This window comes from Pristiophorus japonicus, chromosome 3, assembly GCF_044704955.1.
Source record: "Pristiophorus japonicus isolate sPriJap1 chromosome 3, sPriJap1.hap1, whole genome shotgun sequence".
In the NCBI taxonomy this organism is placed as follows: Eukaryota; Metazoa; Chordata; class Chondrichthyes; family Pristiophoridae; genus Pristiophorus; species Pristiophorus japonicus.
In genome coordinates, this window is record NC_091979.1 from 141,778,711 (window position 1) to 141,796,418 (window position 17,708).

At 47.4% G+C, this 17,708-nt stretch overlaps 1 protein-coding gene across 1 annotated transcript in view; it reads left to right on the forward strand.

Moving 5' to 3' along the window:
* Positions 1–17,708, forward strand: part of ankar (ankyrin and armadillo repeat containing) — a 408,780-nt gene that overhangs the window by 330,864 nt on the left and 60,208 nt on the right. Inside the window, exons 22-23 of the mRNA XM_070873696.1 lie at positions 12,499–12,621; positions 13,257–13,512. Coding sequence (XP_070729797.1) covers positions 12,499–12,621; positions 13,257–13,512 — 379 coding nt within the window. The remainder of the gene's footprint in view (positions 1–12,498; positions 12,622–13,256; positions 13,513–17,708) is intronic.

Sequence of the window (17,708 nt, forward strand, 5' to 3'; positions counted from 1 at the left end):
GGCTATCCTGGGTGCTACGCAATCACCGGACAGAATCAGTCAGAACCAAGCCTTCGTATGCCATCAGCAGAGAATGCACTATAATTGCATGCCCCCTCCACGTGACCTCAGAATAAGTGATGGTAGACCATGGTCAGGGCCCCAGTTGGGCCGCTAGCACCGCATTAGCCAAGGGGGGGAATGGAGTGTATGTGATGAAAACGGAGCGTTTGTTTGTGAAACCATGTACCGGGCTAACGAGTAAAGCATTTGGACAGACCAAACTGCAAACTACAGATAACCAGGAACCACTGTGAAAGGACCTGGCCCCCAGCGACCCACTAACACGATCAACTTCGCCGTCTACCACGAGGATAAACCCGCCACGTCAGGACTTCAACCCAGGCGATCGACCCGGGGACGCGGTGTACCAGATCGCCTCAACTTGCATATAATTTGCACATAAGACTTTGGGGGGAGTGATGTTCTGTATGTATGTAAACCTTACCAAAATGTAAGACTTGCCACTGGGGGGGCATACTCGTGGGAGACTTAAGGGTCACCTGTGCACCCTGGGGCAAGCAGGTATAAAAGGTGATTCACCATGCTGCTTCCTCACTCTGGAGTCTGAATAAAGAGACCATCACAACAGTTTGAGCTTGCGATATAATCCTGTGGATTTATTCTGACGATAACATTCTGGAAATCCAAATACACCACATCCATTGGTTCCATCTTATCGATCCTGCTCGCTACATCCTCAAAGAACTCCAGCAAATTTGTCAAACATGATTTCCCTTTCATAAAACCATGCTGACTCTGCTTGACTGAATTATGCTTTTCAAATACCCTGCTACTGCTTCCTTAATAATGGGCTCAAGCATTTCCCAACAACAGATGTTAGGCTAACTGGTCTATAGTTTCCTGCTTTCTGTCTGCCTCCTGTTTTAAATAGGGGCATTACATTTGCGGTTTTCCAATCCACTAGGACCTCCCCAGAATCCAGGGAATTTTGGCAGATTACAATCAATGCATCTATTATCTCTGCAGCCGCTTCTTTTAATACCCTAGGATGCAAGCCATCATGTCCAGGGGGCTTGTCTACCTTTAGTCCCATTATTTTACCGAGTATTTCTTCTTGTGAGGGCGGGCATTAGGAGCGGACACTTATGTTGAGATCTTGACGTCAGTTAGCGCGCAATGCTGATTTGATGCCAGCGCTGGCATTTTCATCCGCGACGCTGGAGCTAGCACACTGTCTTAACCTCACATAGCTGAACATCCCTTCAGCAGAATGCAAGGACCCCCCACCAGCGCTAAGGGATCAGCAACCACTCTATGGTTAGTTGGTGATTAATATCTACTGGCTCTCTGTAAGTTTGTGGAAGTGTTTCAAGCTGTAAAGTCCTGTCCCTGCAGTACAGATTCACACAAGGCACAAACTGGAGTCAAGGTCACTCAGGACCTGCATCTTTAGTACACAGCGCTCGAATGCCACACTTGCCTGAGACGTGTCCTTATATACCTGTCTGGGACAGGTATCCAGTGTCTCCTGCAAGTGCACCCTGGTGGTAAGGTAAGCTTGTGGTTACAGGTCATCTCTTGTTACAGTCATGTATAGAATGGTAAGATACAGTTATGTACAGTAGTGTGAGATACATGACATCACCCTCCCTCAAGGTCTTATTGTCTTTATAGATTCAGTCCCTCAGGTGGTCTACGCTCTCACATGGAGCGTCTTAGTTGTGGTTCAGTTGTTTGCCTTGGTGCCTGTTTTTCTTTCGGTGTGATTGCTGATATCTGGTCTGAGCTGTCTGTTTTGTTCAGTATGATTGTTGGTGTCTTGCCTGGGCTGTCTGTTGGGATTGCCCTTTCCTCAGGTTGTTCCCTCTGTCTGTCCACCAGGTGTGGTGTGAGTTCCACATTGTAGTCTGCCTCTGGTTCAGCAGTGTTGTTGGTAAATCTACTATTGACTTGGTCTACATGCCTCCGGCAGGTTTGGCCATTGTCCATTTGTACCACCAGTAGCCTGTTTCCCTCCTTGCCTGTTACTGTCCCTGCAAGCCATTTGGGACCCCTGCCATAGTTTAGCACAAACACTTTGTCCCCTATCCCATTCCACCTCCCCCTCGAATTTCGGTCATGGTACTCAGTTAGCTTATGGTGCTTTGCCTCAGCGATTTCATGCATGTCTGGGAGGATTAATGAGAGCCTTGTCTTTAAGATCCGTTTCATTAATAGTTGCGCGGGGGGAACTCCAGTCAATGAATGCGGACCGAGATCTGTATGTCAGCAGCAGTCGCGACAGGCGGCCCTGCAGAGTGGGACCTTGGATTTTGAGCATGCCTTGTTTAATGATCTGCACTGCTTGCTCCGCCTGGCCGTTGGAGGCCGGCTTGAAAGGTGCCGTCCTAACGTGATTTATGCCGTGGTCACTTATAAAATCTTGGAATTCTGCGCTGGTGAAGCACGGACCATTATCACTGACCAATATGTCAGGAATGCCATGCATTGCGAACATGGTTCCAAGGCTCTCCACAGTGGTGAAGGTGGTGCACGAGTTTAAAATGGTGCATTCGATCCACTTAGAAAATGCATCTACAACTACGAGGAACATTTTGCCCATGAATGGGCCCGCATAGTTTCCGTGCACCCGCGATCACGGTTTGGTGGGCCAGGACCAGGGGCTCAGGGCGGCCTCCCTGGGGGCATTACTGAGTTGGGCACAAATGGTGCACCGTCAGACGCAGAGCTCCAAGTCCACGTCAATGCCAGGCCACCAGACGTGGGATCTGGCTATGGCCTTCATGAGAACGATCCCCGGGTGCTCGCGGTGGAGCTCCCGGACAAATGCCTCTCTGCCTTGCAGAGGCATAATTACTCGGCTGCCCCACATCAGGCAGTCTGCTTGTAGTGACAGCTCATGCATGTGCCTATGGAAAGGTTTGATCTCCTTGGGGCAAGCATCGCGAGCATCTGCCCAGTCACCAGTTAAGACACATCTTTTTACTAGGGATAACGTGGGGTCGCTGGTCGTCCAGGCTCTGATTTGGCGAACCGTCATGGGCGAACCTGTGGACTCAAAGGCATTGATTGCCATGACTATCTCACAGTCCTGTTCGTCAGACCCCTCCGTGGTTGCCAGGGGTAGCCTGCTAAGCGCGTCGGCACAGTTGTCTGTGCCTGGTCTGTGCCTTATGGTGTAATTGTAAGATGCCAGCATGACTGCCCACCGTTGAATGCGCGCCGAGGCGTTGGCGTTTATTGCCTTGCTCTCGGATAGTAGGGACGTGAGGGGCTTGTGGTTGGTTTCTAACGTGAACTTGGCCCCGAAAAGGTATTGGTGCATCTTTTTGACACTGTACACGCATGCGAGCACCTCCTTCTCCACCATACCGTACCCGCGCTCCGCCCGCGAAAGTGACCTGGAGGCATAAGCTATGGGTTGTAATTACCCGCACTATTGACATGTTGTAAAACGCACCCGACCCCATACGCTGACGCATCACATGTAAGAACTAGCTTTTTACCTGGATCAAAGAAAGCCAAAACACAGTTGGAACACAGAAGGTTGCGTGCCTTATTGAAGGCGCGTTCCTGAGCGTCCCCCCAAAACCAATCGCACCCCTTTCTGAGCAGCACACGGAGAGGCTCCAGCAGCATGCTTAAGTTCTGCATAAAGTTCCCAAAGTAATTGAGTAGCCCGAGAAAGGCGCGCAGTTCTGAGACATTCCGGGGCCTGGGTGCCAGGCGAATTGCTTCGGTTTTGGACTCTGTTGGGCGGATTCCATCAGCGGTAATCCTTCTGCCCAAAAATTCAACCTCGGCGCGAGAAACAGGCACTTGGATTTCTTAACTCTTAGGCCTACCCGATCCAACCGCTTTAGTACTTCCTCCAAATTGCGGAGATGGGAGTCGGTGTCCCTGCCCGTGATAAGTATGTCGTCTTGAAATACAACCGTCCCCGGGATGGACTTGAGCAGACTCTCCATGTTGCGCTGGAATATAGCAGCTGTTGACCTGATGACAAATGGGCATCAATTGTACATGAAAAGGCCTCGATGTGTGCTGATGGTGGTGAGTAGCTTGGACTCATCAGTCAATTCTTGCTTCATATTCGCAGATGTGAGATCTAGTTTTGAGAAAAGTTTTCCTCCAGCCAATGTGGCAGATAAGTCCTCCGCTCTGGGCAGCAGGTATTGGTCCTGTAGGAAGACTCTGTTTATGATAGATTTGTAGTCCCCACAGATTCGTACGGATCCATCAGGCTTCATGACTGGGACAATGGGACTTGTCCAGTCGCTAAATTCCACGGGTGAGATAATGCCTTCCCGCAGAAGCTGTCCAGTTCATGTTTAATCTTTTCCCTCATCACATAGGGCACAGCTCTAGCCTTGTGATGGACCGGTCTAGCATCCAGTGTGATGTAGATTTTGACTTTAGCCCCTTTGAAGGTGCCCACACCTGGCTGAAAGAGATGTTCAACTCGACTTAGAACTGTTGAGCAGGAGGTCCGTTCCTCTGACGACATGGCGTGAACATCATCCCATTTCCAGTTTAGTTTTGCCAGTCAGCTTCTCCCCAGCAGTGCTGGGAGATCTCCGGGGACAATCCATAGGGGATGTGGGTTCACTGTCCCTTTGTGTGTGACTGAGAGCATGGCGCTGCCGAGGACTGGGACGATTTCTTTGCTATAGGTCCTTAGTTTGGTGTCGACTCTTGTGAGTTTTGGTCTGTCTCTTTTGTGCGGCCACAGCTGTTCAAATTGTTGAGCGCTCATGAGAGATTGACTCGCTCCCATATCCAACTCCATGCTGATGGGTATCCCGTTGAGTAGGACCCTCATCATTATTGGAGGCGTCTTATTGTAGGGGCAGTGGCCATTGATCATGTTGACCCGCTGTACATCAGTGTCCCGGGTACTGTCCCCACCGTCTTCTGGTCCGCTTTCCGACCCTTCCAATTCGCATACCATCCGAGCTGCCATTTTTCTGCACATGCAGGCCAGATGCCCTGTACAGTCGCAGTTTCTGCAAACAGCATGCTGAAATCGACACCCCCTTGATGAGTGCCTTCCCCCACATTCCAGCACATACCGCTTCCATTGTTTCCGAAGGTTGAGCTGTGTCTGGCTGATCTCTCTTGAGCTTCTCTCAGTTTGTAGTTGATTGCTCGCATTGTGGGTTGATGAGGTGTGAACGGCCGTTCATGTGGCCCTTGATGGCTTCTGGCGCCACTGCCTGCTGTTGAGGGCCTGCTCTCCCGCCTTTGTCTGTGTGTGGGGGTAGCGGCTTGTTTCACGCTGTGAACCCCTTGTTCCGATGTTTCGTTAGTTGTCGTACACGCAGTGTAGATCAACCTCGTCTCTTCTTCTCCTGCCAGGAATGTCTGTACAACCAGTGCTGCTGCCTCTAGGGTCAGGTTCTTGGTCTCTATGAGCTTTCGGAATATGCCTGCATGGCCTATTCCTTCAAAACAAAGTCTCTCAGTACTTCTCTCCTTAGTTCATCGGAGAACTCACATAAGCTAGCCAGCCTCCGAAGTTCTGCCACGAAGTTGGGTATGCTCTGGCCCACACAGCGTCTGTAGTTGTAGAACCTGTGTCTGGCTATGTGTAGGCTGCTTGCTGGCTTCAGGTGGTCTCTTACCAGTGTGCTCAACTCTTCAAACGACTTGCTTGCTGGTTTCTCGGGTGCCAGCAGGTCCTTCATTAAGGCGTATGTTTTCGAGCCACAGCTGGTCAAAAGTTGGGCTCTTCTCTTGTCTGCCTTATCGTCGCCCAACCAGTCTTTAGTTACAAAGCTTTGCTGGAGCCTTTCTATAAAGTCCTCCCAATTGTCTCCAGCATTGTATTTTTCATCTGAGCCGTTGGTTGTCATTCTGTGGATTCTGTAATCCCGTAACTCGTCGCCACTGTAAAGTCCTGTCCCTGCAGTACAGATTCACACGATTGCACAGCTCTTGAATGCCACATTTGCCTGAGACCTGTCCTTATGTACCTGTCTGGGACAGGTATCCAGTGTCTCCTGCAAGTGCACCCCTGGTGGTAAGGTAAGCTTGTGGTTACAGGTCATCTCTAGTTACAGTCATGTACAGCATGGTAAGATACAATTATGTACAGTAGTGTGAGATACATGACACAAGCTTTTTAGAGTTGTTTAAAATTGGTGGTGCTGCATGTGGAGTAGGCCTTGGTTTTGACTTCAAGGGTTCTGGTCAAACCACTTGCTCCCAGTCATGGGTGCTCTGGTTGTCATCTCCCTTGGCCTGCAACATGACAGGGAGATGGAGCAGAGGCACCAAAACTGCTCGCAAAGGGACGAGAAGGAGGGAAAGAAGGGCTCTGAACAAGAGGGGCAGGAGCAGTGTGTGAGGTATCTGCACTTGACGAAGGAAGTGGTCACAAAACTCTGCCATGCCTTGCAACCAGACCGGCAGCCACACACCAGGGTAAGGACAGTGCTGTCAGTGGGATTCTCGCATCGGGATCATAGAAACATCGAAAATAAGTGCAAGAGCAGGCCATTCGGCCCTTCTAGCCTGCACCACCATTCAATAAGATCATGGCTGATCATGCAACTTCAGTACCCCTTTCCTGCTTTCTCTCCTTACCCCTTGATCCCTTTAGCCGTAAGGGCTACATCTAACTCCCTTTTGAATATATCCAACGAACTGGACACAACAACTTTCTGTGGTAGAGAATTCCACAGGTTCACAACTCTCTGGGTGAAAAAGTTTCTCCTCATCTCGGTCCTATATGGCTTACCCCTTATCTTTAGACTGTGACCCCTGGTTCTGGACTTCCCCAACATCGGGAACATTCTACCTGCATCTAACCTGTCCAGTCCCGTCAGAGTTTTATAAGTTTCCATGAGATCCCCTCTCATTCTTCTAAATTCCAGTTAGTATAACCCTAGCCAATCCAGTCTTTCCTCATATGTCATCCTGGGAATCAGTCTGATGAATCTTCGCTGCACTCACTCAGTAGCAAGCACGTCCTTCCTCAGATTAGGAGACAAAAACTGCACACAATACTCAAGGTGTGGTCTCACCAAGGCCCTGTACAACTGCAGTAAGATTTCCCTGCTCCTATACTCAAATCCCCTCGCTATGAAGGCCAGCATGCCATTTGCTTTCTTTACTGCCTGCTGTACCTGCATGCCTACCTTCAATAACTGATGTACCATGACATCCAGGTCTTTTTGCACCTCCCCTTTTACTAATCTGTCACCATTCAGATAATAATCTGCCTTCCTGTTTTTGCCACTAAAGTGGATAACCTCACATTTATCCACATTATACTGCATCTGCCATGCATTTGCCCATTCACTAACCTGTTCAAGTCCCCCTGCAGCCTCTTAGCATCCTCCTCACAGCTCGCACTGCCACCCAGCTTAGTGTCATCTGCAAACTTGGAGATATTATCTTCAATTCTTTCATCTAAATCATTAATGTATATTGTTAATAGCTGGGGTCCCAGCACTGAACCCTGCAGCATCCCACTAGTCACTGCCTGCCATTCTGAAAAGGACCCGTTTATTCCCATTCTTTGCTTCCTGTCTGCCAACCAGTTTTCTATCCACGTCAAAACATTACCCCCAATATCATGTGTCTTAATTTTTCACACTAATCTCTTGTGTGGGACTTTGTCAAAAACCTTTTCAAAGTCCAAATACACCACATCCACTGGTTCTCCCTTATCCACTCTACTAGTTACATCCTCAAAAAACTCTAGATTTGTCAAGCAGGATTTCCCTTTCATAAATCCATGCTGACTTGGACTGATCCTGTCACTGCTTTCCAGATGCGCTGCTATTACATCTTTAATACTTGATTCCAGCATTTTCCCCACCACCGATGTCAGGCAAACCGGTCTATAATTCCCTGTTTTCTCTCTCCCTCCTTTTTTAAAAAGTGGGGTTACATTAGCTACCCTCCAATCCATAGGAACTGATCCAGAGTCCATGGAATGTTGGAAAATGACCACCAATGCATCTACTATTTCTAGAGCCACTTCCTTCAGTACTCTGGGATGCAGACTATCAGGCCCTGGGGATTTATCGGCCTTCAGTCCCTTCAATTTCCCTAACACCATTTCCTGACTGATAAGGATTTCCCTCAGTTCCCCCTTCTCGCTAGACCCTCGGTCCCTTAGTATTTTCGGGAGGTTATTCATATCTTTCTTAATGAAGACAGAACCAAAGTATTTGTTCAATTGGCCTGCCATTTCCTTGTTCCCCATTATGAATTCACCTGATTCTGACTGCAAGGGACCTACATTAGTGTTCACTAATCTTTTTCTCTTCACAAATCTATAGAAGCTTTTGCAGTTAGTTGTTATGTTCCCTGCAAGCTTATTCTCATACTCTATCTCCCCCCCTCCGAATTAAGCCCTTAGTCCTCCTCTGCTGAATTCTAAATTTCTCCCAGTCCTCAAGTTTGCTGCTTTTTCTGGCCAATTTATATGCCTCTTCCTTGGATTTAATACTTTCCCTAATTTCCCTTGTTCGCCACAGTTAAACCATCTTCCCTTTTTTATTCTTACGCCACACAGGGATGTACAATTGTTGTAGTTCATCCATGTGATCTTTAAATGTCTGCCATTGCCTATCCACCATCAACCATTTAAGTATCATTCTCCAGTCTATCCTAGCCAATTCACGTCTCATACTGTCGAAGTTTCCTTTCTTTAAGTTCAGGACTCTCGTCTCTGAATGAATTCTGTCACTCTCTATCTTAATGAAGAATTATACCATATTGTGGTCATTCTTCCCCAAGAGGCCCTGCACAACAAGATTGCTAATTAATCCTTTCTCATTACACAAGACCCAGTCTAGGATGGCCTGCTCTCCAGTTGGTTCCTCGACATATTGATCTCGAAAACCATCCCTTATACACTCCAGGAAATCCTCCTCCACAGTATTGCTACCAGTTTGGTTAGCCCAATCAATATGTAGATTAAAGTCACCGATGTAACTGCTGTACCCTTATTGCATGCATCCCTAATTTCCTGTTTGATGCCATCCCCAACCTCCCAACTACTGTTTGGTGGTCTGTGCACAACTCCCACTAACATTTTCTGCCCTTTGGTGTTTTGCAGCTCTACCTATAGAGATTCCATATCATCCACGCTAATGTCCTTTCTTGCTATTGCGTTAATCTCCTCTTTAACCAGTAACCTTACCCCACCTCCTTTTCCTTCCTGTCTGTCCTTCCTGAATATTGAATACCCCTGGATGTTGAATTCCCAGCCTTGGTTACTCTGGAGCCATGTCTCCGTAATCCCAATGACACCATACCCGTTAACAGCTATCTGCGCAGTCAATTCATCCACCTTATTACGAATGCTCCTCGCATTGAGACTCAGAGCCTTCAGGCTTGTTTTGTTAACACTCTTTATCCTTTTTGAATTATGTTGTAATGTGGCCCTTTTTGATTTTTGCCCTTGATTTCTCTGCCCTCCATTCTTGCTTTTCTCCTTCCTATCTATTGCTTCTGCTCCCTTTTTACTTCCCTCTGTCTCCCTGCATAGATTCCCATCCCCCTGCCATTTTAGTTTAAACCCTCCCCAACAGCACTAACAAACACTCTGCCTAGGACATCGGTTCCGGTCCTGCCCAGGTGCAGACCGTCCAGTTTGTACTGGTCCCACCTCCCCCAGAACCGGTTCCAATGGCCCAGGAATTTGAATCCCTTCCCCTTGCACCATTCCTCAAGCCATTTATTCATCTGAGCTATCCTGCTATTCCTACTCTGACTAGCACGTGGCACTGGTAGCAATCCTGAGATCACTACCTTTGAGATCCTACTTTTTAACTTAACTCCTAGCTCCCTAAATTCAGCTTATAGGACCTCATCCCATTTTTTACCTAAATTGTTGGTACCTATATGTACCATGACAGCTGGCTGTTCACCCTCCCCCTCCAGAATGCGCTGCAGCCGCTCCGAGACATCCTTGATCCTTGCACCATGGAGGCAACATACCATCCTGGAGTCTCATTTGCGGCTGCAAAAGCACCTATCTATTCCCCTTACAATCGAATCCCTATCACTATAGCTCTCCCACTCTTTTTCCTGCCCTCCTGTGCAGCAGAGCCACCCCTGGTGCCATGGACTTGGCTGCTGCTGCCTTCCCTTGATGAGCCATCTCCCCCAACAGTATCCAAAATGGTATATTCTTCCAGGCTGGAGCAGCCAGCATCTGTAACATCTCCCAGTTTGCCATATGGTGCTGCATAAGAGATGTGACAGATGCTCTTTATGCCAGGAGAGCGAGTTCATTATCTTCGCTCTGACCAGAGAGAAGCTCGTGGCTTTGCCAGCAAAGCGGGCTTCCCCATGGTGCAGCGTGCCATTGACTGCAAGCACGTGGTGTAGTGGGCGCCGTATCTAAATGCCGAGATGTACCATAACCACAAAGATTACCACTCGCTGAATGCACAGCCACAGTGTGACAATGCTCAGCATATCATGATGGTGAATTTCCGGTATCCTGGCAGCAGTCATGATGCTTTTATTCTGTGCCAGTCCATTGTTCCCTCAATCTTTGAGCCACCACAACATATACACACACACACACACACACTCATATCATTACTGGGCAGCAAGGCCTAGCCACTGACCACCTGGCTCATGACTCCGCTCTGAAACCCATTAGCAGCCTGCCTACAATAAGAGTCATGCTGCCACAAGTGTTGTGGACTAGTGGATCACTCCCTCCAGTGGACTACGGATGTAATAACTGCAGATGTAATAACAATAAAGCATGTGGTCACACAATTCTGTAAGGAGCCAACATGTAAGTGTGTGCTTGTGTAGCTGTGTCTTAAGATGTCACAGATTGGCGACGAGGATGTGATTTTTGGATTCCTTAGCTGATATTTTTGTTGGTCAATTGTTATGTATGCAATACCTTGCAACCAGCATTCTACCACCACCAGAGGGTGCATCTGTTGGAGTCCCAAAGGATCCCAGCATCCTTTGGGAGCACTGTATATAAGCAGGCTTCCCATGCTGTGCTGGCACTCTGAGTTACAATAAAGAGACTAAGGCCTCGTGGAGTCACGGACTTACACATAGAGATGGCTGCCGTTGGTAGTTTAGAAAAATTTACAGAGGGGAAGCTTTTACTTGGGTTTCGCTGGCCAGGTATCGCTTCTACATGCACCGCCGCACCGAGGGCCAGGATTTAGCGCAATATGTCGCAGACCTACGAAGGCTCGCGGAACCGTGCGAATTTGGCCAACTCCTCAACAAGGTGTTGTGGGACGTTTTAGGGATGGGACATGAAGTGGACCATCACCAGGCGTTCACGACCTCAACGTTGAGATTCTCCCAGAATCAAAGCTTACTGGCATATACTGTGCAGAAGATAACTGCTGATCAAAGAATTAGTCCGACTCAGAGTCCGCCAAGGGGTGTAAATGTGAATCATTTAACATGCTGGCATTGCGGGGGTAATCACCGGGCCCGTCTGTGTTGATGTGCAGAAGAACTGCGACTCAACATGTGGCAGATGAGTCGGCAGGAGGTTTCCGATCCAGCAAGGATCATAAAGTACAAGCTAGAGAGGCGACTCAGCCCGAGGAAGCAGTGCACAGGGTGCACACCTTCACTACCAAAAGTCCCCCCATGATGATGAAAGTCAAAATAAATGGCATTCCTGTTTCCATGGAGTTGGACATGGGGGCAAGTCAGTCACTTATGAGCCAGAAGTCATTTAAGAGGATGTGGGGCAACAAAGAACAAAGACCCAAGCTGAGCCCGATTCAGACAAGCTGCGCACTTACACCAAGGAACTGATCCCAGTTATCGGCAGTGCAAACGTAAAGGTATCCTCTGATGGAGAGATACACGAATTGCCACTGTGGGTTGTACCAGGCGACGGGCCAACGCTGCTTGGCAGAAGCTGGATGGGGAAGATTCAGTGGAACTGGAAAGACATCAAAGCACTATCTTCAGTGGATGATGCTTCCTGTGTTCAAGTGCTGAGCAAGTTCCCATCCCTATTTGAACCAGGCATCGGCAACTTCACAGGCGCCAATGTGCAGATCCATTTGGTCCCCGAGGCACGGCCTGTTCATCACAAGGCTCGAGCGGTCCCTTACATGATGAGGGAGAAAGTGGAGATCGAATTGGACAGACTTCAATGCGAGGGAATCATATCACCAGTCGAATTCAACGAGTGGGCCAGCCCGATTGTTCTGGTACTAAAGAGCGATGGCACATTCAGAATCTACGGCAACTACAAGGTAACGATCAACCGAGTTTCATTACAAGACCAGTACCCGCTACCCAAAGCCAATGATCTCTTTGCGACATTAGCAGGGGGAAAGGCATTCACAAAGCTGGATCTAACCTCCGCTTACATGACCCAGGAGCTGGCTGAGTCGGCGAAAAACACACAAGGGACTGTTTTTGTTTCACAGGTGCTCATTCGGGATCCGCTCGGCTGCAGCCATCTTTCAAAGGAACATGGGGAGTCTGTTGAAATCGGTTCCACGCACCGTTGTATTTCAGGATGACATCCGAATCACTGGTCGCACCACCGAACACCTGCACAACCTGCAAGAGGTTTTAGGTCGACTAAACAGATTCGGACTCAGGCTGAAACGATCCAAGTGTGTCTTCCTGGTACCAGAGGTAGAATTCTTGGGGAGAAAGATTGCAGCAGACGGCATCAGGCCCACGGACTCGAAGACAGAGGCCATCAAGAATGCACCCAGACTATGAAATGTAACGGAGCTGCGCTCATTCCTGGGACTCCTCAACTATTTTGGTAACTTTCTTCCAGGATTGATCACCTTGCTCGAACCGTTGCACAAGTTGCCATGCAAGGGAGACGACTGGGTTTGGGGTCAAAATCAAGAGGCTGCCTTCAAAAAGGGCAGAAACTTGCTGTGTTCGAAAAAGTTGCTTGTATTGTATGACCCAGGCAAACGTCTAGTTTTAGCATGTGACGCGTCGTCGTACGGTGTCAGGTGTGTTTTACAGCAAGCAAATGTAGCGGGCAAACTCCAACCAGTTGCATATGCGTCTAGAAGTCTATCCAAGGCCGAAAGAGCCGACAGTATGGTCGAGAAGGAGGCTTTGGCCTGTGTCTATGGGGTAAAAAAAATGCATCAATATTTGTTCGGACTCAGGTTCGAGTTAGAAACCGACCACAAGCCCCTAATCTCACTGTTTTCGGAAAGCAAAGGCATAAACACCAATGCTTCGTTGCAAATCCAAAGATGGGCACTAACACTGCCGGCCTACGATTATACGATTTGCCACAGGCCAGCACTGAGAACTGCGCTAATGCCCTCAGCCAGCTACCGTTGCCCACCACCGGGGTGGAAATGGTGCAGCCTGCAGACCTGTGCCTGGTCATGGACGTCTTCGAAAGCGAAGGGGCACCCGTAACGGCCCGGCACATCAGGACCTGGACCAACCAGGACTGTGTGTTATCTCTTGTAAAAAGTTGCGTCCTCAATGGGGGCTGGTCAGCGATCTCAAGACAAATGCAAGACGAGATAAAGCCGTTTCACCATCGTAAAGACAAAATGTCCATCCAATCGGATTGCCTCTTATGGGGCAACCACGTCGTCCTGCCAAAAAAAGACAGAGCAACCTTCATACGTGACCTACACAGTGCCCACCCAGGCATAGTCATGATGAAGGCTATCACCAGGTCCCACGTCTGGTGGCCCGGCATTGACTCGGACTTGGAGTTGTGCGTGCGCCCATGTAACATTTGAAAAGGGCACTCAAAACAAGGCTCTCTCTAGTCCACCCTGATCTCCATGATCATATCGAGGACAGGCGGCATCAACAAAGAATGTACCATGATCACGCAAATTTATCATGCGACATTGAAGTCAATGACACTGTATTTGTACTCAACTATGGATATGATCCCAAATGGCTTTCTGGCACTGTCATAGGCTGGGAACTCAACATACAGGGGTATTCAACATTTAGGAAGGACAGACAGAAAGAAAAAGGAGGTGGGGTGGTGTTTCTGGTTAAAGAGGAAATTAATGCAATAGTAAGGAAGGACATTAGCTTGGATGATGTGGAATCAGTATGGGTGGAGCTATGGAATACCAAAGGGCAGAAAACGCTAGTAGGACTTGTGTACAGACCACCAAACAGTAGTAATGAGGTTGGGGTCAGCATCAAACAAGAAATTTGGGATGGGTGCAATAAAGGTACAGTTATCATGGGCGACTTTAATCTACGTATTGATTGGGCTAACTAAACTGGTAGCAATGCGATGGAGGAGGATTTCCTGGAGTGTATTTGGGATGTTTTCCTCGACCAATATGTCGAGGAAGCAACTAGAGGGCTGGCCATCCTGGACTGGTGATGTGTAATGAGAAAGGACTAATTAACAATCTTGTTGTATGAGGCCCATTGGGCAAGAGTGACCATAATATGATAGAATTCGTTATTAAGATGGAGAGTGACACAGTTAATTCAGAGACTAGGGTCCTGAACATAAGAAAAGGTAACTTCGATGGTATGAGATGTGAATTGGCTAGAATAGACTGGCAAGTGATACTTAAATGGTTGACGGTGGATAGGCAATAGCAAACATTTAAAGATCACATGGATGAACTTCAACAATTTTACATCCCTGTCTGGAGTAAAAATAAAATGAGGAAGGTGGCTCAACCATGGCTAACAAGGGAAATTAAGGATAGTGTTAAAGCCAAGGAAGAGGCATATCAATTGGCCAGTAAACACAGCAAACCTGAGGACTGGGAGAATTTTGTAATACAGCAAAGGAGGACAAAGGGTTTAATTAGGAGGGGGAAAATAGAGTATGAGAGGAAGCTTGCTGGCAACATAAAAACTGACTGCAAAAGCTGCTATAGATGTGTGAAGAGAAAAAGATTAGTGAAAACAAACGTAGGTCCCTTGCAGTCAGATTCAGGTGAATTTATAATGGGGAACAAAGAAATGGCGGACCAGTTAAACAAATACTTTGGTTCTGTCTTCACGAAGGAAGGCGCGAATAAACTTCCGAAATACTAGGGGACCGAGGGTCTATTGGGAAGGAGCAACTGAAGGAAATCCTTATTAGGCGGGAAATTGTGTGAGGGAAATTGATGGGATTGAAGGCCGATAAATCCTCGGGGCCTGATAGTCTGCATCGCAGAGTACTTAAGGAAGTAGCCCTAGAAATAGTAGATGCATTGGTGATCATTTTCCAACAGTCTATCGACTCTGGATTGGTTCCTATGGACTGGAGGGGTGCTAATGTAACACCACTTTTTAAGAAAGGAGGGAGAGAGAAAACGGGTAATTATAGACCGGTTCGCCTGACATCAGTAGTGGGGAAAATGTTGGAGTCAATTATTAAAGATGAAATAGTAGTACATTTGGAAAGCAGTGACGGGATCGGTCCAAGTCAGCATGCATTTATGAAAGGAAAATCATGCTTGACAAATCTTCTGGAATTTTTTGAGGATGTAACTCAGTGGATAAGGGAGAACCAGTGGATGTGGTGTATTTGGACTTTCAAAAGGCTTTTGACAAGGTCCCACACAAGAGATTGGTGTGCAAAATTAAAGCACATGGGATTGGGGGTAATGTACTGACATGGATAGAGAACTGGTTGGCAGACAAGAAGCAGAGAGTTGGGATAAACGGGTCCTTTTCAGAATGGCAGGTGGTGACTAGTGGAGTGCCGCAGGGCTCAGTGCTGGGGCCCCAGCTATTTACAATATACATTAATGATTTGGATGAGGAAATTGAGTGTAATATCTCCAAGTTTGCAGATGACACTAAGCTGGGTGGTGGTGTGAGCTGTGAGGTGGATGCTAAAAGGCTGTAGGGTGACTTGGACAGGCTAGGTGAGTGGGCAAATGTGTGGCAGATGCAGTATAATGTGGATAAATGTGAGGTTATCCACTTTGGTGGCAAAAACACGAAGACAGAATATTATCTGAATGGCGGCAGATTAGGAAAAGGGGAGGTGCAACGTGACCTGGGTGTCATGGTACATCAGTCATTGAAAGTTGGCATGCAAGTACAGCAGACAGTGAAGAAGGCAAATGGTATGTTGGCCTTCATAGCTAGGAGATTTGAGTATAGGAGCAGGGAGGTCTTACTGCACTTGTACAGGGCCTTAGTGAGGCCTCACCTGGAATATTGTGTTCAGTTTTGGTCTCCTAATCTGAGGAAGGACATTCTTGCTATTGAGGCAGTGCAGCGAAGGTTCACCAGACTGATTCCCGGGATGGCAGGACTGACATATGAGGAGAGACTGGATCGACTGGGCCTGTATTCACTGGAGTTTAGAAGGATGAGAGGGGATCTCATAGAAACATATAAAATTCTGACGGGACTGAACAGGTCATCTTACTGATATTTAGCGTAAGGCCCATGCTTTCGTACGGCTCAGTAAATACGTCGACTATGTCCTAGAGTTTTTGTCAGTAGATAAAGATTATATCATGTGGAAAGCTTGAGTGGTTATCCCAAATAAGTTCAGGATCAAATTGTTACGAGATCTTCATGACCAGCACCTGGGAATGTACTTGACAAAAAGTTTTGCACGCAGTTACTTATGGTGGCCAGGTTTAAATAAAGATATAGAGTACATCATCAGTCAGTATACAACATGTCAATCGGTGGGCAAGAAACCACCAGAGTTAATTCAGAAACTAAAGTCCTGAACTTAAGGAAAGCTAACTTCGACGGCATGAGGCGTGGAATTGGCTAAAATAGACTCGCAAATGATACTTAAAGGGTTGACGGCAGATAGGCAATGGCAAACATTTATAGATCACATGGATGAACTTCAACAAGTGTACATCCCTGTCTGGAAGGGTTTAATTAGGAGGGGGAAAATAGAGTACGAGAGGAAGCTTGCCGGGAACATAAAAACTGACTGCTAAAGCTTCTATAGATATGTGAAGAGAAAAAGATTAGTGAAAACAAACATAGGCCCCTTGCAGCCGGACTCAGGTGAAATTATAATGGGGAACAAAGAAATGACAGACCAATTGAACAAATACTTTGGTTCTGTCTTTACGAAGGAAGACACAAATAACCTTCCGGAAATACTAGGGGACCAAGGGTCTAGTGAGAAGGAGGAACTGAAGGATATCCTTATTAGGCGGGAAATTGTGTTAGGGAAATTGATAGGATTGAAGGCCGATAAATCCCCGGGGCCTGATTGTCTGCATCCCAGAATACTTAGGGAAGTGGTCCTAGAAATAGTGGATGCATTGGTGATCATTTTCCAACAGTCTATCGACTCTGGAGCAGTTCCTATGGACTGGAGGGTAGCTAATGTAACACCACTTTTTAAAAAAGGAGGGAGAGAGAAAACAGGTGATTATAGACTGGTTAGCCTGACATCAGTAGTGGGGAAAATGTTGGAATCTATTATTAAGGATGAAATAGCAGCGCATTTGGAAAGCGGTGACAGCATGGATTTATGAAAGGGAAATCATGCTTGACCAATCTTCTGGAATTTTTTGAGGATGTAACTAGTAGAGTGGACAAGGGAGAATCAGTGGATGTGATGTATTTGGACTTTCAAAAGGCCTTTGACAAGGTCCCACATAAGAGATTGGTGTGCAAAATCAAAGCACATGGTATTGGGGGCAATGTACTGGCGTGGATAGAGAATTGGTTGGCAGACAGGAAGCAGAGCGTCGGGATAAACGGGTCTTTTTCGGAATGGGAAGCAGTGACTAGTGGAGTGCCGCAGCAATCAGTGCTGGGACCCC